At 41.4% G+C, this 25,476-nt stretch overlaps 1 protein-coding gene across 1 annotated transcript in view; it reads right to left on the minus strand.

Moving 5' to 3' along the window:
* Window positions 1–759: 759 nt before the first annotated feature.
* Window positions 760–25,476, minus strand: part of CEP104 (centrosomal protein 104) — a 70,937-nt gene continuing 46,220 nt past the window's right edge. The window contains 6 exon segments of the mRNA XM_075189988.1: window positions 760–2,971; window positions 3,999–4,089; window positions 11,835–11,902; window positions 20,677–20,815; window positions 22,284–22,392; window positions 23,736–23,814. Coding sequence (XP_075046089.1) covers window positions 2,829–2,971; window positions 3,999–4,089; window positions 11,835–11,902; window positions 20,677–20,815; window positions 22,284–22,392; window positions 23,736–23,814 — 629 coding nt within the window. The 3' untranslated portion in view covers window positions 760–2,828.

Genomic DNA, 25,476 nt, shown 5'->3' on the forward strand with positions numbered 1-25,476 from the left:
GATGCTATGGATTACAGCACCTTATCCCTGTGTGTACCACTCCTCAGATATGTCAAACTTGCCAACTTTTCCTCGTTGGCTTCAGGGAGATCCCAGGAAAGGTGGACGTTCATAATTTTGGCCCCGCCCCCTAGATTGTCACAATTTTGGCCAATTACAACAGGGGCTAAGATGTCACGATATTTGCGTCATTAAGCCCCCCCCCACCACTTATCTGTTGCAGGGGAGAGAACCAGGAGGTTGTCCTGCTCTTCCGGGAGATCTCGCAGAAATGCGGGAGTCTCCCGGATATTCCGGGAGAGTAGGCAACTATGCGTTAAAGAAAAGTAGCTAATGAATCTCTAGAGACTGAAGTGTCTTTTACATCTCTGTCTCCATTACTGAAGTCATGTTGTCTTACCGGTTAGTCTTTGATTAAATCTTGGTCTCCACGAAAATGGCCACCTCCATAGGCATCAAAACATAGACATAGGACACAAATTCTGAACTGTGTCATCATGCCACAGATGGCGAAGCCAACCACGTCTTGTACTGGCTCAGCATCAGGGAGAATGCCAGACTCTTCAGGGAGTGAGGGAGATTACCCCTATTTCAGGGAGTCTCCCTGACATTCAGGGGGAGTTGGCAAGTAAGAGATAAGTTCCCCCAGCTTATGATGTTCTGATCTGAGCACACCATGTAAAACAAGAGGCAGCACCCCGCTCATTCAGACATTGCATAGTAGACATAAAGACAGAAAAAGAATTAAGCACACCAACGTCATAAAAATACATATATATATTATCATGAATTTACACTCTGTTTACATAAAACACATATTACACCATAAAACACATAGATGTTAAAAAAAAAAAAGCAATTCACATGCACAGAATGAATGACCCGCATACTACGGAGATACAGCATTTGGCTGTGTGAGGCAGAGGCACCAGCTTAAATCTCAGGACTATGTAAGTGCAGAATTCATATAGGCACACAGGTTACATCCGTAAGGGAATGTTCCCCAGAACAAATGAGATGTTCTGAACTAGTTTGGAATCATGTTTTAGTAAAGAGTGTGTCCTCTGACTCACAAATCATGCTGTAGTTCCACAACAACAGGAGAGCCACACTGTGCCTCTCTATGATCTAGCTGAAATCCAAAATCAAATGGTTTCATGTAACAGAACTGGTACAATACATGGAGAGGACAATCTATAGGCTTTATCTGTGCCACATTCTTACTATATGCCATTACATTGTATCTGCTAAATCCGTTGGTTATGAAACGGTCCTGAGGATAAGACTGGAGACCCCTGCATTGAAGAACACACTGAAGACTAAAGTCTCTTTGTGTGTGGACGGAAGTGATTTTATAAAAGATTAAGACATTATAGAAAGTATAATTTTGATTTAGTTTGGTACCTTGTTTGTTATGAATACAAGTGAACAACATGGAGTGTCTCCGCTTAGAGGGTTGGAATGCCAGCTTCATACACAGCTTATGTTACTTACGGTACTTCTCCATTCTGCAAACTCTCCCTGCACAAAGAATATTGCTGGGATACTCCATTTATAGGTGGACACAGGTGATTATACTGAATATCCATCATGTACCCCAAGAGTACAGATTCTGCATAGCTAATGATAAAGTGAGTTCTAGGCACAAACCATTTGGAAAGCTGAGGTCTAAATGTGCATATATAAGTAAATAAAGATTTTTACAATGTCACGTGAACGTTACTTTGGCCGATCTTGACCAACAAGACTCAAGTTGACACGTTTTTATGCCCAGGGCCTTGTACACTATTTGTACCGCTTTATAAATGGAAGGCAATGATGATTATTTCCTAACATTGCTCGATGGTGCAAACCTGCAATAAAACCATAGCAACCAATCAGAGGTTTGCTTTAATTGCACAACTTGTACTAGACAGATAAAAGCTAATAGCCGATTGGATACTATGGTCTAAGTACAGAGTAAGTACAAGGTTAAGGGTCAAGGTTAAGGGTCATTCACAAAGAGTCAGAGGTGTGGGTTCCACATTGAAAATGATGTCTGTATCTGTCTTGCATAAATGTTAAGCAACGTGCATGTTTTTCACATATATTGATGTTTCAGGGATGCAAAATGTTCCGCCGGGATAAGCTTGCAGGGTTTCCATTTTGAACATGGGCTAAGTGCGGGATTGCGTCTAGTTATACATGCTTATGCAAAAATTAAATTTACTAATGTGAATATAAATGATATACTATATAAATTAGATAGCAGGAGCAATTAGAGGTGTCTTCTGTTTCCCAAATGGGAGTACAAGATTTTTCTCCCTGCAAAATGACTTGTTTTCTCCCCACACCCCCAGAAGTGGCGGACACTAGGCCTACGCGTTCCACCTACTAAGCGCACCTTTTATGAGAACGCACGATTCTAGGCGAATATCAACCAATGTAAAATAAACACTGAGATGTATGCTAGCAACACACATATTAAGGTCTGATGTCCCTTCTCACGATTAATTGAAGTCATAAATTAGGCTAAAATTAAAAGTTTACATAAATGAAGGAGGTGGCCCTAACGTGTTGGCAGACCGGATCTATTACAGTTATGACACATGTATAATGGAGGATCACATGATTAAGACAGTATTGAACACTTTGCGGTACGGAATGTAGCATGATTGGATAGCTGTCTGTTTCCCTAACATAATTTATATAAAACGTGATTAATTTAGGAAATCAGATGTGAAATATAATAGGAGGAGGGAATGATGACACTAGCGGCTATTACTGGCTATAGATATTGCTGGGCCAGAGTCCTGTCAGTCTCTGTTTACACAAGTCAGCGTTTTCCATCATCGCTTTGGTTGCGGTTTGCTTGTAGTTTTATTTAATCCCGCTCTTGGGGCTGGGATCTTACTGCCGGTAATAGGCGGCCGTTGCTTCGCTCCCGTGGTCCCTGTTTTTGTTATTGTCGATCCCCCGACTTTAAGTGCCGCTGGGTAAAGATAAAGTATGGGATTAGCAGCAAGAACCACGTGGAACAGACAAAACACACAACAAGGAGCCCAAGAATCCTGGCACACCGCAGGATTTGTACCCAGAGACGTAAACACATCAACTTGTATAGACTCTGATTAATTCAGCTTCTTGTTATCATATTACACTATGTTATGGGAGATGGACTACTAAGTATCTGTACAGAAAACAAACACATGAAAGAAGGCTTTGCCCTCTTATGTTTGTTATCATCTCTTATTACGTATATTTGATGCTAAAGAGATAAAAAGAGGTGACAGAATTATTTCTACTAATGTCATGGGGTAATGTTTTCACCTTTATTTTACTTCACAAATAACATTATTATTAAGACAAACGTGTCACTTTTTTTTAAATAAATACTGTAGTCCTTAACGCCACTCTGACAGAATGTAAAGACAGGTCCTGGGACCACCCTTCCAAAAGCAATTAGCCTTAATGCTGTTACTAAAATATAACTTTACTATGTTCCCATTAAGCACCTTAGTCTAGTGTTGATCAGATAAAAGAAAAGCAGATTTTCAGTGGCAGAAAGAAGGTAAGTCCTGGGTTCACTTCAACAAACAGGACCTGTGTCATTAACACACTAGAGGCGGCCATTTTGTGGGCTGCACCAATATATATGAGAAGGCAGCCTGTCCATTCCCTAGGAAACAGATCTGTCACTGCGGGATGAGGCGTTGCCTAAAAGTGAGTGTAGCACAAAATGATGCACCCAGATTTCTGTCAGAGTGCATAGGTTTGGGGAGGAGCAGCAGTCTGCACAGGCCGATAAGAGGACGGATGGGGTAAGGGCACTTCTTGCGTATGGAGTAGGCGCATTGGTGGGCTATGAGGGCAGTAAAAGGGGGTAACAGGTGCTCTTATTAAGGTGATGTGATGTCAATGACCCCCGAGTGCATTGACAGGCTGCATTTACAAATGACTGCCGCTCATCCTGTGAATAGGCAAGAGGTGTGTATAACACTTTATCACAGATCTCTTACCTTGCGCTCCTAGCTGTGTTCTTTGTAGAGCCAGTGTCCTGCGAGGATTCATTTTGCAGCCATCCTTCCCCATCAGGTGGGATTTCCAGGCCTGACAACATGAAAAGACGCATTTCAGGGACATGTTCATAAAACATTTATACCTTATATTAGCGCAAAATGTGATCAGAGCTTACGACCTACCAGGTGAAGATGCAACAGTCTCTATAACATTCACACACAAGAAATTTGTTCTACAACCCCAATGACCACATGGATACAGAGCATGACGATATCACAGAAGTGCTCTGTGTACTGTGTTTGACGGTGATTACATTGAACAAATATACTAACACGCCTAGTTCATTTACATTAAAGCTCCATCACCACCTACTATAAAAATGATACTAACGCGTTTCTACTCCTAGACAGAGCCCTGGGAGGTATGCATGTAGCAGCACCTGGGTCTTTTGTAGTGTAGGCCAATACAGAACTAACAAATCAGTTCCATTTGCCATTTTAAATCTTTGTTGGGGGAGGTGCGAGTGGGAGAACCAATCAGAAGCTACAATCTCTTGACTGAAGTCTGCAACTGGTTCTCCCCACTACTCTCCCATGGTTTTAGGCTGGTTTTGGAAGAAAAATGAGGAGCCCTGGGAAATGGAAGAAGAATCAAAATGTTTCCAGGAGAAATTTTTTTAACCCCGGCGGCATCCCTATAAATCTCCCCCACCGAGAACAAAGGGAACAATGAGTTATAGGAAAACCTCCAGAAAAAAATCAGCTTCATGACAAAGATACAAAAAACTTTCGAGCCAGTATTACCAATCAGTCAAACCTGCTGGTGGGGCTGTGATAACATGTTTCTTGGTAACACTCGGCCCTGACCAGACCAGTCCCAGGATTTCAGTGACAAGTCTCTAGGGCCATTTAGAAAACCCACAATGCTTTGCACCTAGATCCATTTAAAAAACCCACAGTGCTTTGCTGTCCCCCTGCCCTATCACTGTTCCTTCCTTTGTCTCCCGGCCTGGGCAGTGCTCTGTATTTAAAATAAGTATCGCCACAATTATTTATCTTATTGATCTCTATGTACATTTCTATTATATAGAAATTGCGTCATTACAAATGAAATAAGTGCAAATAAAAAAACTACTTTGGTAAACTACATGTGCTAGACACATATCTGTTCACATGGTAACACACGTTATGTTATGTGAATATTTATCCACACTGTGTGGAATGTATTATTAATGACAAAGCTGCTGTCAGGTATGCACAGAAAGCTATAATAGGGGGAGTTTTTATATTTACTTTGTATAAACACACTAGAGGCAGCCATTTTGACTCAATATGCATGAAATTGCAGCCTGTCAATTCACTAAAAACAGACTCCGTGATGTCGGTGTTGGCTGGTGATAATTCTAAATTGAATCTTGAATTGCATAATCACAAATAATAGTTCAACTCACAACGTGGTTGCCGGTACTTTGTGCCTCAGCGGTATCTAGTACATAAGCCGCAAAATTCGCACAATGGCTCCGTCCACTGTCTGTAGGCAACCACTTCAATGCTAATATTCTGGGTGCTCACATACTACACTGTGTTTGGGAACACTCCCATAAAAGCAAATCACCACATCGCTCTGAGGGTTAGCGGATGGTCTGAAAAATATGTAGGATGAACAGTACAAATGTCACAAAGTCAAATCTACTTTTACTAATTAAATTTTCAGCTTGTCTCTGCACTTCAGTGCAAACGTAGGTGCACCTAGCAAGCAACGCCCTTAATCCGCCCGAAAGCTCCCATCAGCCAGTGCTACATTTTGTTCCCTTACAAATGCAGCCATCTTGGCCTGAAAAACACTGCTCATACGTAAAATGTTTTACACTTGTGGCTCGGAAATGACCCTTTCTGTGCCGTACAGGGGTACAGAAGAATCACCCATATGCTTCCACTAATAGTACACATAGGCAAAAGTCATAGAAACTGCTACACTAGCGGCAGAGCATGAAGATGGGAATGGCTACGGTATGTGGCTGACCATCCGGTAGAGAGGCGGGTACACTGTCCAGCCACTGGAAGCAGTGCCACCTTCAGCAACCGGTGTAGAAGATCCCACAGGAGGCCTGTAGTCACAAGAGGTGGTTCTGTAGTAAAGACCGATCGCAGTGTAATGTCACTACCAACGTCTGTGTCGCTGTCCAGATCTTATACACCCCAACGTTTCAGATGTCCAAAGACGGACACTTCATTTGATATATTATCACTTTTATTTAAATTTACCTCAGCAGACGTTTAAAAAAAACAAACATCACTAAGGAGAAGTATCACATTCAAATACCTGTGGTGACTTCCATGATATAGCATCTAGGAACTATAGGATATATTTGGGAATCAAACGGTGGAGTGTTATCCATTCAGATCGATGCTTTACAGAGGGATCATTTTGAAGGGAAGATGAACAGCGTAATTGGGAGCAAAATAATAGCTTCCACCCCCAACACATACATACAACCCTTTGAGGGTATTTACAGCATAAATAAGATTAACCAGACAGTATTTTAGGAGAAAATAGTAAAAGTGGTAATTAACGAACAGGGTGGTTCTAAAGTGAAGGTAGGTTGGACTTTGATAGGATGTTTTTGCATTTTCTCTCCAACGCATTTGCTAATTTTCCACCAACCAGTAAATGTAGGTGCAGACTGATTTTATGGCGGTATTGCCGAAGATGAAGAAGTAGGTATGAAAATTTACATGCGCTAGGCGGTCAAGGTGTGTCAGCATTTTCCGCAATCCATAAATGAACCTCATTATCTTTGGAAGGAAGGGTTCCTTTATAAAGAGAAGCTAGAAAAACTAGGTTTATTTACTTTGGACGCCTTAGAGGTGGTCCTAACCAATACGTATAAATATATTAGAGGTCAATACAGAGATTTGTCTGCAAACGTTTCATACCATGATCATCATGGACAAGGGGTCACGGATGGCAAATGAAAGGGAGGCAGATTCACTATAAGCACAGGAAGGGTTCTTTACAGTAAGAGTGATTAAGCTGTGGAATTCCTTACACTACAAGGTAGTAGATGTAATTAGAATATAGAAACTTTTATATAACTATATAATATAACGATGTGATGATAATGTTAGGAGAACCACCTACACTCCCACAGAATAGAGTGTTAGGCCCATGGCGCTGCAAAGGATTAATGTAGAAGTTGGCACTCTGTAGAGCTGGACAGCAGTGACTGGGAGTAGGGCGGTTATAATGTTGTAAGAGCAAACATGGGAAGTGTACAGGGTGGAGAAAGTGGATACAATAGTCTCATCTAAACAGTATTTATACATGTAAACACGCCAAGCCCACTGCTAATGTGACTGGAAATACTGCAGGTGTTAGCCTAATCCTATGAAAACAGGGATTAGTTCATCTTGTCTGTTGTCTTTCCGCAGAACAAAAGAAAAATCAATAGACGTAATTTTTATTTAACAGTTTACTGGTAGAGGAAATAAAAGGTCATGAAACTGTGAGCGCTAGTTTTTATTTTAGCAATAGCAGCTTTTATGAATTCTAATGATTATTTCAGCTGTCAAAATGGCTGCCTCCACTGTGTCTCAGTGATGACACTAGTTATTAGAGAACGGACAGGCTGCGTTCTTATTAATACTGACGCATAAAATGGCTGCCTCCACTGTGTCTCAGTGATGACACTAGTTATTAGAGAACGGACAGGCGCCGTTCTTATTAATACTGACGCATAAAATGGCTGCTTCCACTGTGTCTCAGTGATGACACTAGTTATTAGAGAACGGACAGGCGCCGTTCTTATTAATACTGACGCATAAAATGGCTGCCTCCACTGTGTCTCAGTGATGACACTAGTTATTAGAGAACGGACAGGCGCCGTTCTTATTAATACTGACGCATAAAATGGCTGCCTCCACTGTGTCTCAGTGATGTGACACTAGTTATTAGAGAACGGACAGGCGCCGTTCTTATTAATACTGACGCATAAAATGGCTGCTTCCACTGTGTCTCAGTGATGACACTAGTTACTAGAGAACGGACAGGCACCGTTCTTATTAATACTGACGCATAAAATGGCTGCCTCCACTGTGTCTCAGTGATGACACTAGTTATTAGAGAACGGACAGGCGCCGTTCTTATTAATACTGACGCATAAAATGGCTGCTTCCACTGTGTCTCAGTGATGACACTAGTTATTAGAGAACGGACAGGCGCCGTTCTTATTAATACTGACGCATAAAATGGCTGCTTCCACTGTGTCTCAGTGATGACACTAGTTACTAGAGAACGGACAGGCACCGTTCTTATTAATACTGACACATAAAATGGCTGCTTCCACTGTGTCTCAGTGATGACACTAGTTATTAGAGAACAAACAGGTGGCGTTCTTATTAATACTGACGCACAAAATGGCTGCCTCCACTGTGTCTAGTAATGCCACTAGTTATTAGAGAACGGACTGGCTGCGTTCTTATTAATACTGACGCATAAAATGGCTGCTTCCACTGTGTCTCAGCGATACCGCTAGTTATAAGAGAATGGATAGGCGCCGTTCTTATTAATACGGACGCACAAAATGGCTGCTTCCACTGTGTCTGTGATGTCAGTAATTATTAGTATTAATAAGAACGGTGCCTGTCCGTTCTCTAATAATTACTGACATCACTGAGACACAGTGAAGGCAGCCATTTTGTGCATCAGTATTAATAAAAACGTTTTTTTTCCATCCTCCGACGCACAAAATGGCTGCCTCCACTGTGTCTCAGTGATGCCGCTAGTTATTAGAGAACGAACAGGCTGCATTTTTATTAATACTGACGTACAAAATGGCGGTTTGAGCTGCGTCTCATTGATGTCATTGGTTTCTAGTGAGTGGATAGGCTACATTCTCAAGAATATTAATTCAGCCAACAAAATGTGCTCTCTGTGTATCACAAAAACAAGTGTCTAGACCATACCACCATATTAAAATACATTTGCCCCTAGGTGTCAAACTTTTTATTACTTAAACTGGATTTAGTTGCCTCATCAATCACTTGAACCAACACAGCCCGGCATCCATTTACCGCAGGGTTGGCGAAACGCTGACCTTCTCTATTGAGCTTTTCTTCATAAAATATATTTAACATAAAAGACTGAAAATTAACCCACTAGCCTTCTGCCAAGGACCTTCCATTTAATCTTTTCCTGGAATGAAGTGAAATATCACGTAACAAAGAAACGGCCTTCATACCGATTTTCTTTTTCCAATTAAAGAAACGTACGAGACGCGGAGGCTGCACTGGAATTCAAGCAGTAAATGAGCCGAGCGGAGGACAAAATGCCTTTATTTGAAATTATAACTCTGTGTCCTTTAATACAGGTGGTTTGGTGAGATCTCTTACAAGAAAGTTTAAAGCTGATTGAGAAATAAAAGGAAATGTTCAACTCTATACCGGAGTCTAGAGGATAAATCCCCTACAGAAAAATGCTTGTTGGCAGCTTGTCCGAAGCAACATAAACCGAGTGAACAATATAAGGTTCAGTTCTATTTTAGAACACTGATTTTGCTGGTACAGTTTGATAACAGCCTGACTGGCCTTATGTCTGCTCTGAAATTAATGAGGTAAGATGATATATTACCTGCTAGAACATGAAATCAGTGGTGTGGCCATGATATCTTACATAGCGATTCCCGATCGGTGCCCCGGGACATATTTCTGTGTCACGTTTCCACGCTGGATGTGTCAAGAATTTATGATTAAAAAGGGGAAACCTCTTAAAATAAGTTGAAGCAGACCACGCTGCATTTGTCATGTTTTACTTTCATACATTTTGGGAGTTATGTTACACCACCCGGCTGAATTATATACTCGGAGGACAGATCAGGCTTTCTTTTGATAGCACTTTAGAATCAATGGGGCCGATTCATTAAGGAAAGTAAAGCAAAAAAAAAAAAATAGTAACTTTGCACCTTGGCAAAACCATGCTGCATTGGAGGGGGGAGGTAAATTTAAAATATGGGGAGAGATTTATAATTAAGATAGGGTATGTCCTAGATCAACATTAAATTTCAATGCAAAAATAAAGCTATCAAGTATTTGGGTATTACATAAAAAACAGCCAGTATTTAACTTATGTGCAAAATAATAAACTCATTTGCACCCCTTGTATTGTACATGGTTTTGTCCAGGAGAAAACGTACTCTTTTTTTGCCTTACTGTCCTTAATGAATCAGGGCCAATATCAGTTTATTTTATGGTTAAAAGAAAAATATTCTTTTGCCATAGTTACTTTCACATAATAAGAGAAACTTCAGATATTTATTCCAAAATGTATCAAACTAATTCATCAAAGTATAGCAATACCAAACAGGTGTACATTACAAAAAATGTGACTTTTATGACAGTTTTAGATGCTAGGAGGTTAAGTGGAAAGTGGTTTTTTTTTTTTATTTCTTTTTTTAGGTTTTACATTTTTAACCTCTTTAATTTTAATTGTTTTTATATGTATACACATTTATGTTATTAGTTTATATCCCTCTCCTACACTACTACTGGTCCCCGTACAGCTGACGACGTCCATGTTTCCTAGCAACCGCAGCCGTTGAATGTAGGAGCGGGCATCGATTTTGCGCTCAGCCCAAAGCGCTCACGGTCACTGCTGCGTGTAGGCAATCAGGAACAGAATCTATTGGTTGCTGCCCCTATAGGGACCAGATGCATTACCAGCTGCTGTATAAATATGGTCAGGATAGAGATGTAGAGCAACCAGACTGCAGTATGTATCATCATCATCATCAGTTATTTATATAGCGCCACTAATTCCGCAGCGCTGTACAGAGAACTCACTCACATCAGTCCCCTCCCCATTGGGGCTTACAGCCTAAATTCCCTACCATACCCACAGAGTAGGGTCAATTTTGTTAGCAGCCAATTAGCCTACCAGTATGTTTTTGGAGTATGGGAGGAAACCGGAGCACCCGGAGGAAACCCACGCAAACACGGGGAGAACATACAAACTCCTCACAGCTAAGGCCATGGTTGGGAATCAAACTCATGACCCTGGTGCTGTGAGGCAGAAGTGCTAACCACCGAGACACTGTGCTGTGTCCAGCAGAGAGGAAGGTAAAAATACAATTTTAATGCTGTATAATAAGTCATTGGTGTAACAAAATGTCACTTGTGTATAGTATAAACATGTCACTTGTGTACTAAATATACAACTAAGGTATTTGTATATACAAGTGATATTGATGTTTACTTTGTTATGTATATAAGTATATTAATATGTCTGTCTTTTACACAACGAAAAAGTGGACTGCATGTTCCATTTTTGTGTATTCAACACTGTCGATCCCCATCCTTGTGTAACTATAATTGCATTGTGTGTGTGTAAATTCATTATGCTCATAACAGAGGTATTTGCAAAACTATCACATGTCCAGGAGTCGAGTTCATTAGCTTGGCAAACTTCAAAGACAACGCTCAACACTGATTGGAGGATAGATTTTAGGCATGTGATTAAACACTGCTTATACATCAGATCTGTAAAACTGTCAGCATGTGGCGTGTGTGTAATGAGAGAATGTGACTTGATGACAAGAAACAATGAGGAGAGTTCATAAGAGAGAGAGAGATTGGAAAGGGACAGAAGAATCGGGAAATAATAAAGTGACAGAATTGAAATACATTGTTTATCTGAGCTGTCCAAGCTGAATTATGAGCTGAGAGGACGAGTTTCCCACCCTGCTACTCTGTGCTGGCAGATATTCTATTAGGAACACGTGTGAACGGTACATTAACACCGTGTGTGCAGGCTCTCAGGACCCGTTATTAATCTCATATTACCTCTTCTCCAGGTACAAAGTTGTCATGGCACAGAGGACATCGGTTTGCAACTTTTTCTCCTTTAGCAGCTATTAGGAAAAACAAAAAATACAAAGTAAGCACGCAAGCAAAGGCAGGCAGATCTTGTGATTACATGGGCGTCATTGTTTCTGGTCCTTTAAATATAAAATCATCTACAGTGTGGGGCTCTGCGGCATCCAAAATAACCTGATCTGCCAAACATTAGTAATTGGTTACCATGAGCCAAATACATAAAACCACAAACACACAAACGACAGGCTGTTTAGTTCTGCAAAATTTATGTACAGTGTCCCCAGTGATCTGACAAAGACTAGATATGTGTACAGATGCTGTAGGTTATTTGTTGTGTACATATTAGATAAGTTATAAAGTGTTAAGTAGCTAATATACCAGGGATCATCATCATTTATTTATATAGCGCCACTAATTCCGCAGCGCTGTACAGAGAACTCACTCACATCAGTCCCGGCCCCATTGGAGCTTACAGTCTAAATTCCCTAACATACACACACACAGACTAGGGCAGTGGATCCCTAAGCCAAAATAATTACCAAGTAGTCCCCCGCCTTGCTTACCACTGGCCCTGGCTAAGGCACCTCTGTGAGATCGCCGAGGCACCCCAGGCGCACAGTTTGGGAACCACTGGACTAGGGTCAATTTTTGATAGCTGCCAATTAACCTACCAGTATGTTTTTGGAATGTGGGAGGAAACCGGAGCACCTGGAGGAAACCCACGTAAAACACGGGGAGAACATACAAACTCCTCACAGATAAGGCCATGGTCGGGAATCGAACTCATGACCCCACTGCTGAGAGGCAGAAGTGCTAACCACTGAGCCACCGGCTTAGTGGTTTGGGCTATGTGTTGTAAGGCAAATATGGAGGAAAGAGCAGCGCATTTCCACTCTCTCTGCAATATTTCCCTCCTCTTGGGCACTTTGCGCGGTCATCTTCCAGGGGGCGTGTCTGGAGGAGGAGTTGGGGCTGAACTAGTTTGCGCACGCATGGGAATAAGATTAATAGATGGGAGTACCGTTCCCTTCCATCCTCCATGTGCCAAATTCCTCAGTTTTTTCCTCCGCAGAGCCGCGTTCCATGTCATAAGTAAACATTAGGACACTATATATGTTAGTACATAGAGCCCTTTGTCTCTGGCTATGAAAGAAGCACTATCCAAAGGTTTTAAATTGACTTCCTTATATTCCAAGCAGCTGTTGCTGGGCTGCACACCTGTTATATTAAACTGGATATGCCGAATTTATCCAGAATGTCAAAAACACAAGCCTATAATTTTATATTTTTAACTAGATCTGTTGTTCAATAAAAATTTACTTTATAAAAAAAAAAGATCTGTTCATGGGAAACCTATGTATGAGGAGGGAAACGAGAGAGGGACTGAGAAGGGGTATTATTAGGGAGTTATCATTCCATTGTGAAAGTTAATTATCTGACCTCTGCCGACTATCAGTGTAAGCAAAGTCTATAGCAGTGTTGGCTAACCTGTGACACTCCAGGTGTTGTGAAACTACAAGTCCCAGCATGCTTTGCCAATATATAGCAGCTTATTGCTGGAAGGGTATGCTGGGACCTGTAGTTTCACAACACCTGGCGTGTCACAGGTTAGCCAACACTGGTCTATAGCAAACTATCTGTACAGGCTGGCGTACATTACTGTTTCTGATATTTTGCAGCACTGTTCAACTCTGCTCCGAAGAGCAGAGCTTTACAGCGCGTGTGTGGAGGGATCTTTCTGCGCTGCTTGTTAAATATGCCCCTTGGTAACCAGACCCGTAAGAGCTTGTGTATCAGAACAGATATAAACAGACAATGCTGCTTGCTCCTGTGGTATATAGTGGATCCATATCACTGCATATACAAGAGTTTAATATTCTTGAAGTGATTTCATGATCATCAAAAAAATGTAAAAATTATTGAACCAAAACACTCCCCGTTCCCTACACTAGTATTTAAGTGGTGGTACCTCCGCATGGATCATCACCATTTATTAAATTCAGCAGGGTACCCATAATTACAACTATAAGGAGATCTTCCCGAATCATGGCTAGAAATGACAGCCGGCTCCTTACCAGGAGAGCACTTTAGCCTTTCAACCAGCAGCCAGTTATAAGCTCTAACCCTGACTCGGGTCCCCCAGCTCCAGGAAACAGTCTGACATTACTGTCTTATGATGGACAATGCAATCTCTACACGTCAGGGCTCCTCTGATGAACGCCCAAGGTGTACACTGACAGCCATATGCTAATCGATTTTTGCCATCAGACCACAACCCGGTAAATGGATGCCCAGCGTCAGTTCCTAAAAAAAAAAAAAGTGGTTTGCACCAAAAAAATTAAGCAGCTTGATAAATTACTACCTGACTGTAATCTAAAGCTCAGAGAATCTGCAGCACAGACACATTCACTGAATACAGTATGCGCGAGTCTGAGCTGCTGGGCAAGGATCACGTAGAGACACAATGGAACTGATCTCATGGATTCCACAGCTAAAATCAGGGAGAAAAAACATTAAGCTGACAGTTTATGTTTATCGGGAGGTCAATATTTCTTAGTCAACCAATAAGCTGCCTCCACTGTGTACACTTTAAAACAACCTTCGGTGTAGATCAGCAGTCAGGCTGAGCCACAGATCTTTTTAGTATGAAAATCCTAAATTCCCAGTTTCAATTTCTTGAAAGATACAGGACAAATATTTTATAAAAACACGTAAGACTAGGATTAAACTCAACATATTTTCAGCAATTTTCGAAACGGAAATCTTGCTTCGCTGCACACAAATCAGCAATTTCATGGCTGAATTTTAAAGTCTGAATAAAGGATTGGACAATTTTGAGACATCAGGTGGCCCAAGAATATAACGCAGACACATTACATTTTAGATTTAGTCTATCTCAGAACCAGTGGTTAAGAGGTAAACAATTGACGTAAGAATGGTGCTAATGTGTGATCCAATGTACATTTTGCAGAAGGCATTAGGTTTCCAGCTAGTAACGTACATTGTCCTACACAGCCCAGAGAGGAGTACAGCTGGAGTACACGGACGCACCCAGGCCTCTGTGAATTCAGTCACACAGTAAGGACTTGGAATGCTGTCCATTCAACTGCACCCGACATGAGGAAACTCTTAGGGAACAGTGTTTGGGACACGCCTGTGATCATTGTATGGCTCCAGGGTGTGGGGGCACGTCCTCCTGCCAGCTGTAGGCACACTTGTAACTGTCTTGGCGTTAGCAGCTCCTTTTTATGACTTTCTATGTGGATAAAATGATTCATTTGACAGCTATGAAGATGAAGAAAGGAGCTGACTTGTGCACCGGTGAACACAAAGGCTTGTACTGTTGTGGTGTGTTCACAGCTTCTTATAGTTTATTTTATGCAGCCTAATGCGTCACCTACCAGCCATTCACAATGTATTAAGAAGTTGCTGACTGGACCAGGAATATCAATCTGGGGGTAAATGTATCAAGCTGAGAGTTTTCCAGCGGGTTTGAAAAACCAATCAGATTCTAGCTATCACTTATTTAGTACATTCTACAAAATGATAGCTAGAACCTGATTGGTTGCTATAGGCAACATCTCCAGTTTTCAAACCCGCCGGAAAACTCTCAGCTTGATACATTTACCCCCTGGTGCTGAAAAAGGTGAATGTTTCATATAGGTCAGGTCAGCCACGATAAATACATGGGCCACACGGTGGCACACTGGTTAGCATTACCTTGACGTGCCCTAACTGTGTGCAGTTTTTATGTTCTCCCCGTATTTGTGCGGGTTTCCTGCCGGTACTCTGGTTTACTCCCCCCACATACCAAAAAACAACAACAGAAAACATACTGGTAGGTTAATTGGCTGCTGCAAAAAATAGCCGCTAATTGTGTGTTTTGTAGAGAATTTAGACTGTGATATAGAAAAATATAGAGAGAGGGGTCACTGCAAAAGTGCTGGTAATAATCAACGGGTCTTCTTTTCTGCTATACGTATTGCTAGTCAAAGTTTAACAATCTCGGGACGAAAGCCGCACAAAAAGACCTATGATAAATGGATTGCTGTTGGTATTTTGCGATATATGCTATAAAACTCTTATGATCATTCTGTACCTCCCAACTGTCTTGATTTCAGTGGGACAGTCTCGAGTTTAGGGTGGTAATGTTGAGGGTTGGGAAAGGGCATCCTATCGCTTTACAGCTGTAGGCAGCCCTCTGGGGACGTGTCGGCCATGCCCCCTTTGCAACATATCCATGTTCCCTATCACGTTGCTGCCGTGGGGAGACATGTCATTCTGTGGTGCCTGATAAACTTACACATGCTAGAGATGAGCGGTTCAGAATCGGATGAATCAGACAGTTCTAAGTTTTACCAATCTAAGTTGAGACTCGGAATTTCCACATCAGTGATGTCGGAATCTTGAGCACTTTGGACTCTGCAACGTGTATCTATACCACTCTCTTCTCGTGATGGACATCAGTTTGTGTCGGGAAGTGGGTGGGAGAGGGTCCAGATCTGGGATCTCTTTGAGTCCACTGCAGATAGTAGCGCACATGAGTGTAAAACTACCAAATGCAAAGTACCTTACTATTATTACATCATTACCTAATTAACAAATATTAATGTAAAGGGAATCACAGCCCTATAGCCTGGAAGTGGGAAGTTGCAGTTCAGAGATCTGTCCGTCTTTCTGCCAGGCACGGTACATAACGGGGATGTTTGCTACTGTATAAGGACAAAGGGTACCATATAGGTACCTACCATATTTAAATAACTTCAGTGGTGACTGTTAGTTACTCTGGGGTCTTTGTTTATTAATTGTTTTCAAACAAAACGTGAAGTTTAATCATTACTGCAGCATAGTTAAGCAAACACTAGCTAGAATTCATTTATGATGATCTGAAAAGTAATCAGAGAGCAATAAAGCTCTTCAAGTCAAGAAGACTGCCAGATAAACTATTATTAAATAATATTTGGTTACCAAGTTGAAATATTAATTTAATTGCAAACGTAAACTGATCGAGGCTGTGTGAAGGACATTGCCAAACAAGAGGTAAAAAGTGGAATATATAAAGAGTGCTCACTCAAAACAAGAAAGCACAAAACAATATCTAAAATAAATTTAAGTCATACTTGCCTACTTTCGGTAGGCGACGTCCAGGAGAGGGGCGTGACTACAAGCCGGGAGGGGAGCCTCGAATCGCGTCATTTTGGCCCCGCCCTAACGACTAAAATGACGTTTTGTTGCGGGGGGCGGGGCCAAAATGATGCGATTCTCAGTGAATCGCGTCATTTAAACAAGGGAATTGTGGGATGCGGGAGAAATGCCCGAATTTCGGGAGTCTCCCGGACTTTCCGGGAGAGTTGGCAAGTATGATTTAGGTCATACCCTGAGTAAGCAGTGACAAAATAAAACAAACATAAAACTTCTAGCTCTAAGTATAGGTATGTCACCTTCAAAACAGACACCTCTAAGAGTACGGAGGCTGAATAATAGTAATAATAATTGGGCCTTCACATGATCCCGAAGAGAGGGCAAGTGTGTCAATGAGTTGTAGGTCTGACATTTCAGAGTCACTTCTCATATATTGGGTAATCACAGTGATGAGGACGTATATTGAGGAAGACTCTCGGTCTGTTCTGTCTGTTTCATTTGCGTCCAATGCCATTTCCTAGTAGTAGTAAGACAGAACGCTGCCTTGAAGCTAGAGATTTGGTTTAAAAGCAAGAGGTCCGTATGTGTAAAGGAGAGAACAAGTTAATTTTCCATCAATCCATTTAATATTGGATGTAGGTAGCCAGCCAGCTAACTCATAATGGTGCTAATTAGAAGGTGGTCCTTATAAAACAGACTATAAATGACTGTAATTGATATAAGAACAAATGTAGAAACAAATACACCTGAAAATTACATGAGCTTGTGCGTTTTTTTAGATGCCTGGTTCTGGAAACAAAACACGGGCTGGTTCACTCATCTCTAATACATACACAAATACATTAAACTTGCATTGGGAGTTTCCCTCCTGGTGGTAGACATGAGACAGAGTGGGAGAGGGATCTGTTCCCCCCCCCCTTCCTCCGCCAGAGGAGGATTATTGGGAGATAATAAGGGGGCAGGTTGCCACCAGCTTTATTTCCACCTTGATCAAGGAGAACGCATATAAAATACTCTACCGGTGGTACTACACCCCCAATAAAATTACTAGAATGTTTCCCTCTAGTTCTCCACTATGTTGGCGGGGTTGTGGCCAGGTGGCATCCTTTTTACATATTTGGTGGACCTGTCCTAAAATATCCTCCTTTTGGGATCGAGTTGTGGGCAGCACAGTGGCCTAGTGGTTAGCACTTCTGCCTCACAGCACTGGGGTCATGAGTTCGATTCCCGACCATGGCCATATCTGTGTGGAGTTTGTATGTTCTCCCTGTGTTTGCGTGGGTTTCCTCCGGGTGCTCCGGTTTCCTCCCACACTCCAAAAACATACTGGTAGGTTAATTGGCTGCTATCTAAATTGACCCTAGTCTCTCCCTGTCTGTCTGTCCCCCTCTCTGTCTGTCTGTGTGTGTGTGTGTGTGTGTGTCTATATGAGGTAATTTAGACTGTAAGCTCCAATGGGGCAGGGACTGATGTGAATGAGTTCTCTGTACAGCGCTGCGGAATAAGTGGCGCTATATAAATAAATGATGATGATGATGATGATGATGAGTTAGGGTCCTCTTCTCCTCCCGCTTCAGTGTCCCACCTGGAAAGACCCATGGTCCTTTCTTCTTTGCTATCCTCTGATTGTTAATGATAGGCAGTCCGCAAAATAAGCTTCCCATATCCTTGCTGCAGCGCGATGTCTAGTAGCTAAATCATGGAAACAAGCTGAACCCCCTACTATGGTGGCCTTGCACTCCTACATTTGGTTTATTGGTTTATTGCCCAAATGGAACAGATTACATATCATTTACACAATAAGGGCCCCTGGCTCTACTTATAATCCTTTTACTCCTACACCAGTTCCTTTCTGCTAAGTGACCTCCTGTGGTCCTTAACGGTGAGCGATTCATAGGTCACCTAATTTTTGAGGTTGTCCCTCCTCCCTGAGTATTTGGGTAGTGTTTCCTTCTGTACCTTTTTTTTTTTTTCCACCCAATATTCTTAGAAAATTGTTACTGAGTCCTGAGTAAATTGGTACAAGTGTTTGCTTACTTGTTTGTTCTGTGACAACCTGTTGTTTTTTTTTTGTTTTTTTTTTATATTTGCTATTTGAATATCTTTCCTTGTATTGTCATTCACCCATGTTTTACCTTTTATTTTTTTCTTCTCTTGCTGCATTGTACTAATTGCTGATTTTTGTCTGTTTGTTAATGCTATCTTCCAAAATAAATAGTTATAAAAAAAACCCCAAAAACTTGCATTGGGAGAGCCCCTTGAATGCTCTGAACGCAAACGATGGCTGTCTCACACTTAGGTGGCAGTCACCGTGCCCTACAGTGCGTGGCCTCTGCACGCGCTCAGCCATGACCAAGAATGACACATAACCACAGGTAAACTAGCTTCCATGTAGGAAGCAGGTGGGCGTTCTTCTCTACACCCAATTACTTCCTGATCTGACCTAGATCTAAAAAAAAAACCACCACACCCAATAACGTCTCACATATACACTTCATTACTGCCAACATACATAGGCACAAAACAATATCATTTATTTAATTATTTTACACATTTTTTTGCATGATAAAGCCGATCTTGCATGCTGTCACTGTCCATTACAATTAGACCACTAAGAAAACTGGTCCATTGTAAGCAATTACATCATTATGGATTTCAGAAAAGAAACACAAAGTGTGCTGTAATAAGTGTGAAGCACTAGACTTACTGGCATATAAAAGAGCAATATATTCCTGGAACTAATGAACCCTATAGGGAATATATACTAGCAACGCATCCTCATACACTAGGCTGGCTGACTTGTGAGAGTCGCCAACTCATTCAATAGTTACGCTGTATGGAAAAAGGCTTTGCTGTCTGCCTGTGTCCGTATAAACAGGTCACGTGTGATACGCTGTCCTTCTGTCATGGCACATGATGTATTTACAGCACCTCATTTACTGGAACTGTTGGAGCGCGCCTCTAAACACTTAAAGGACCCTTACGCCTAACATACAAAGTCACCTAGTAAAAGAGAGCTACTAATAACAATGGTAAATATATATGTATAAGTCAAAAAGAGCTGATCAGAATATAATCTGTGACAGGTTATTCACAGCAGCCTTCATGTTTAGTGCAGCGATACCCCTAGGGTAACCGATTGGAAAAGGGCCATGCCCTCTAGGTTATATACACACTGGCATCACAATTCTACATTTAAGATGTTTCCACATATAAACAGGTGTGAAAATAAAAGTCATTGCCCCAAATTAGACACCACATATTTGCATCTTCAAGCGCTCTCTCAAAACTCACTTCTTCACGCTTTCCTACTACCGCTTCCTAATACAACTCCCTCCTCACGCTCCACCTGCCCGTTCCACTCCTTTCCCACCAGAAGCAGGTCCTCTCTACTACCTGTCTTCTGTCCTCGCCTCCAGGACCTCTCTACCCCCTGTCTTCTGTCTTCGCCTCCAGGTCATCTTGGCCACCTATGCAATAATGGTTTACTGGTCAGCTATCTTTAGACCTGGATTACACCTGATGGTAATTATGACTCAGGACTGGACGCTTCCCTATGATGGTCTCCACCTGTTTGTTACCTCTACCGTGACACCTTTCACCTGAACATAGTGATCATTTTGACTGTAGCCCTGTGCATTTACAAGGGTACAATCCAGATACTTACGGTTACAAGTCTTGGATTTGACGTGCTCCAACAGGTGATCTTTGGAAATGGCTTCAGTGCACCGCTGGCATTTTCCAAACAACTCTTTATGATCACACTCAGTCAGAAGATGATCCGTCAGACTGGCAATTTCTACAACCTGGTTAAGGAAGAAAATGCATTAAAAATTGTAAACACTGTATGAATAGACAAGAGTATGGTTCCACCATACATCAGTGTGCACAGATGCTGTTAGTCCCTTTAACAAAATACTACAGGTGTAGAGTGTTCATGTGGAGGATTGTGAACCATTTTACTGGTGTTACCTATTACCCTGCACCCCACCCACATCCTGATATCAATATCAAGATACTGTATTAAGCCCAGCCACACAAAACTGCTGCCAATCCGTGCAAAAAACAGTAATGCGCCCGTCTCTACCCAGTCTATGCCATGTTAGTTGCCCAAGACCGTCCTACATTAATGACAGCACTCATCCTGGCAATTGCTGGGCAAATCCCCACATTCTGGTTTGTTACTATAATGAGCAACATCAAACCTAAGGACAGGGGTGTTTGGGAACTAGAGAGGGAAAGACATTTGTTAGACGGCATGATCTTACCTGGTTCTAAGGGGTATAAGTGTACCGAGGCTTAGGGAGACTGGAAAGAATTAAATAGGAGCCAGGAGTAGGAATATATTTCAATGTGGATGAGTGATGGTTTAAATAGGAAAAGGACGACTCTTTGATAAAGTTTTATAGATAGGCGAAACGCGTCAGCAGTGTATTGGTATAGAGTTCTGACAGCACGAACATTCCACCTGCAATACGCTGACAGAGGCGCTTAGACACTTTACTTGCAATAGCGCAGATGCGCTAGAAGTACAAAGCCTATATCGATGATAATAATAATACATATCCGGAGACTGCTGTATGAAGGTGGCCACCTGAAGGGGAGGGCTGGAGAACTTTACCCTGGGGGGCAAGACTCGAATTAGCAGCTTAACAGAAACATTTTAAAGGAAAAAAAATGCAGGTGGCCCAGTGACCCAGCACAAGGTAGCCCACTATGGGACCGGCTGGGAAGTAGTACGGGGATGCCCCCCAGCCCAACCTGCCCCTGGCCACCTGGTACAAGGTCTGTGGATATATTTTATTTGCTAAAAGTGCAGACGGTGGAGAGATTTGTAAGTGTGGCAGAGATCTGCCAGTTAAGTTCTCCGCTATTTGGACCTGTGATTGGCACCAGTTTATTTCAACAGTTGCTCTGGATTTAATCCCGTATTAAAACATTTATTTATTTAAACACCAAATGGAATAAGGTCTGAGCACTGCCCCTATAGAGATTGGAATAATCATTGGATATTGCTTTATTACAAGTGGTGGAACACTGTGCGTATTGATTTGATCTGTCACAATAAGAGGGTTTCTAATTTCTTTAGTAATGTTAATATTTGTTATGTGCTTATGTTTGTAATACATGTTTTTATAAGTACCAGTACCTTTAAATTGCATTTTTGCCGTATCTATTATTTAAGCAAATCTGTTATAGTGTTGTGTGTAATTTGCTATAGGAGAAGGGTGTAACACATTTAGGAGAGACAGAATAAGAGGATATTACTATTACCTGCTTGCAGTGCTCACAGCGTCTCAGCATAGGACAATGTTTCCAATAATGGAGGTCTAGGCCTTCCTCAGTGAAAGACTCATCTCTTTCCCCGCAAAAGATACACAAGCTACGAGCAAAAAGCAAGATGCAACGGATAAATCGGTGCTTCACATAGAAATAAGAGAAGCAGGAAATAAATGTCATGCTGCCAATAAATATATAAAATAAACATAACAGCCGTCAGCGGCCCACAGCTGTACTTCATAGGCTGCAGGTTAACTGCCAAAATAAAAGAAACAATGACATAAAGGGGGACAGTGATAAAACTGGTGGTGTTTCTAAAGTGTACTAGAAAAAGGGAGTTTTAGAATGTGATTGGTTGCTATGGGCAACATCTCTTTATCTAGAGTTACCGGGAGAACAGTTTCTATAAAAGTCCCTGAAAGTCGCTTAATAGGACTTTGGGCCACCACAAGTCACAAGAACATATTCATTACTTTTTGGCATAGATTTTACAAGGATCGAGAATTGGATTGAAGGGATGTGAGCTCATAGTAACACCATGGGAAATCCCAGCATAATGGTGGTGGGAAACACTCCAAAGCTCCACTCCACAATCTCCTTCACCCAGCTGCCCCCACCCCCTCCCCAGTTTATGTATTTCCCTTAGATTTCCACCCCTACATCCCTTTAGCTGTCATTCCTCATAAAACATTACCGGTGGCTCAGTGGTTAGCACTTCTGCCTCACAGCGCTGCGGTCGTGAGTTCAATTCCCGATGTGTAAGAAAATTTAGACTGTAAACTCCAATAGGACTGATACGTGAATGATAAATATTCTCTGTACAGCGTTGCGGAATTGGTGGCGCTATATAAATAAATGTTGATGGTGATACAGAGCAGCCTACCCATTGTAGCTAAACATGCCCCCAAAACAGCCCCTTTCTGTTTCTTGCCACAGTAGACAAAACATTGGTCAAGTATTTTTATGCACAACCCTAAGCATCATGGGAAATTAACAGCTCGCACTTGTATTGCAGCTCCTGCTTTGAATATACTTTATACCCCTCATTTATTCCAGAAGTTATACGTACATTACTAGGGAATGGTCATCGGGAATTCCTATCATGGTACGTACACATATGCATTTCCATCTAGTAATCTTACAAAATAATCTCTAATGTTCACTTTTCTCACGCCATTACTCATGGTTTACCCAAAATGTTCCAATAGTCACCCGAAGGTATTTATCATAATTGTTAGAGTATTATTAAGGCAACACCGATTTATATTTATAAATTCAAGTAATCAGACAGAAGATTTGCTGTACAAAATCTCACAATCCTGAAAATAAACCACTGAAATCTAGGGTACTTACCTCAGCTTCAGCAGCTTGTACTCTAATACACAACCTATGGAATAGCTATGGATAAATCCACTAAACATAATGTCACGCAAATACTGCACTTACTTATCTAAGTAATTAGTGACAGAAGATTGGTCATCAGTTTCTGCGTTAGGAGACAAAGGCATTTTCTTGCCACGATCATCTGAAACAAAAAAAAGAAAAAAAGTCATTGGAGAAGCAGATGCAGCATTTAAAAAACACTGCGGACGATGAAGATAGAATAACAGAATAAATTGCTTATTAGAAACACCCGTCTAATTACACCAGTACAAAAGTGTCTTTATGTCCGTCACCTCGGTCTTTGAAGAAGGGCAACTTTTCCTAGTTTCACAAAACTTTTTTTTGTAATCATAAAGAAGGAATGTGGACATCTATATCAAAGCCACCTGGATATAGTAATATAATACGGTTAATATTACATGTACTACAAACAATTGCTCTGTTTCTGTGAAGGGGTGAATATTAATACGAATACATTTGCCATAGCTGAAATTATTTTCTGGTATAATTTCCCTGTTCCATTCGTCTCGTGTGTTTTCTCCTCTACACTATTTTTTTTGCATTTGATTGTGTTTGTCACATTGTTAAAAGCTATTAACATTCATTTGAAAACCAATAATCATTGATTGAAAAACAGATTGACCCCCGAGAACCGTTTTTGGCTTTGGATCTGGATTAGCTTCGTGTTTTGGTTTTGGCAAAACCGCCCTCGTGTCTATTGGTTTTGGATCTGTATTTTTTAGAAAAATTGGTAAAAACATGTAATTTAGCTCTTTTTTGTTCCTACATTATTATTAACCTCAATAACAGTAATTTCAAGTCATTTCCAGTCAATTTTGACCACCTTATTGATCACAATATTATGTTCATACACTTTCGGACAAATACTGCAGCGACCTGGCTGGATGGTAAGCGACAGAGCAATGACACAAACACACGGCACATCTAGGACATATTGGCACACAGCAGTGGCAGAAAAGAAAAATGGGGGTCCGCCCTCCCTCCTACCCCCTGCTATGCTGGCTCTTAAAAAAGGATTCAAAACTCTCGAGATCCGATGACGTCACAATGACGTTTTGCCTCATTTTCAATTCCGAGTGCAAGCGACAGTACCGAGCCGAGCCGGCTCCTCTATTCGGGTGTGTGCGGTTCCCGAGGAACCGAGCCTGAGCATCTCTAACAGCAAGTAACTTTTACTATTATTGCTTAGTTTTATTACAGAAAATGAGAGGACATAACAATCCTCTTTTAATGGAAATGGCAAAAATGTTGTGTGAAATGCGCATATTGCTAATATGGTATATTTGATATTAATGTAAATGGTACCATAGGTCACGTATTTCCTCAGTACATGACACGATGCCGGGCTGAGTCAGCCTTACTGGAATACTAATGTTTTACTTGTGTTTCTCTAAGAGACGCTACGCTCCAGGACACAGGTGGGAGACGTATGAGGTCATATATGTGAGCTGATGAGGGACATAGCCAACACCACTGCTCCGACATGCTGGGGGGCCAGGAATGGGACAAAGGCCTAAAATGACTCAATGCTGAAGACCAGTTTTATATGTCAATGGGGGCGATTCTGTAAAAGTGCTCTTACAAATGAACCACTATACATTTTACACCAGATCTATAAAACAAGACTCTTTACAAGTCACAAATGTCCATTTTTTCATCCTTTTCTAGCACTTAAAAAGTATTTTTGTTTTGTGCTCTCGCATGAAAATAGACATTTTATAGACATCCCCTACTCTAGGTGTTGCGAAACTACAAACCCCAGCATGCTTTGCCAGTAGACAGT

The sequence above is a fragment of the Mixophyes fleayi genome, chromosome 11, assembly GCF_038048845.1.
Source record: "Mixophyes fleayi isolate aMixFle1 chromosome 11, aMixFle1.hap1, whole genome shotgun sequence".
Taxonomy (NCBI): Eukaryota; Metazoa; Chordata; class Amphibia; order Anura; family Limnodynastidae; genus Mixophyes; species Mixophyes fleayi.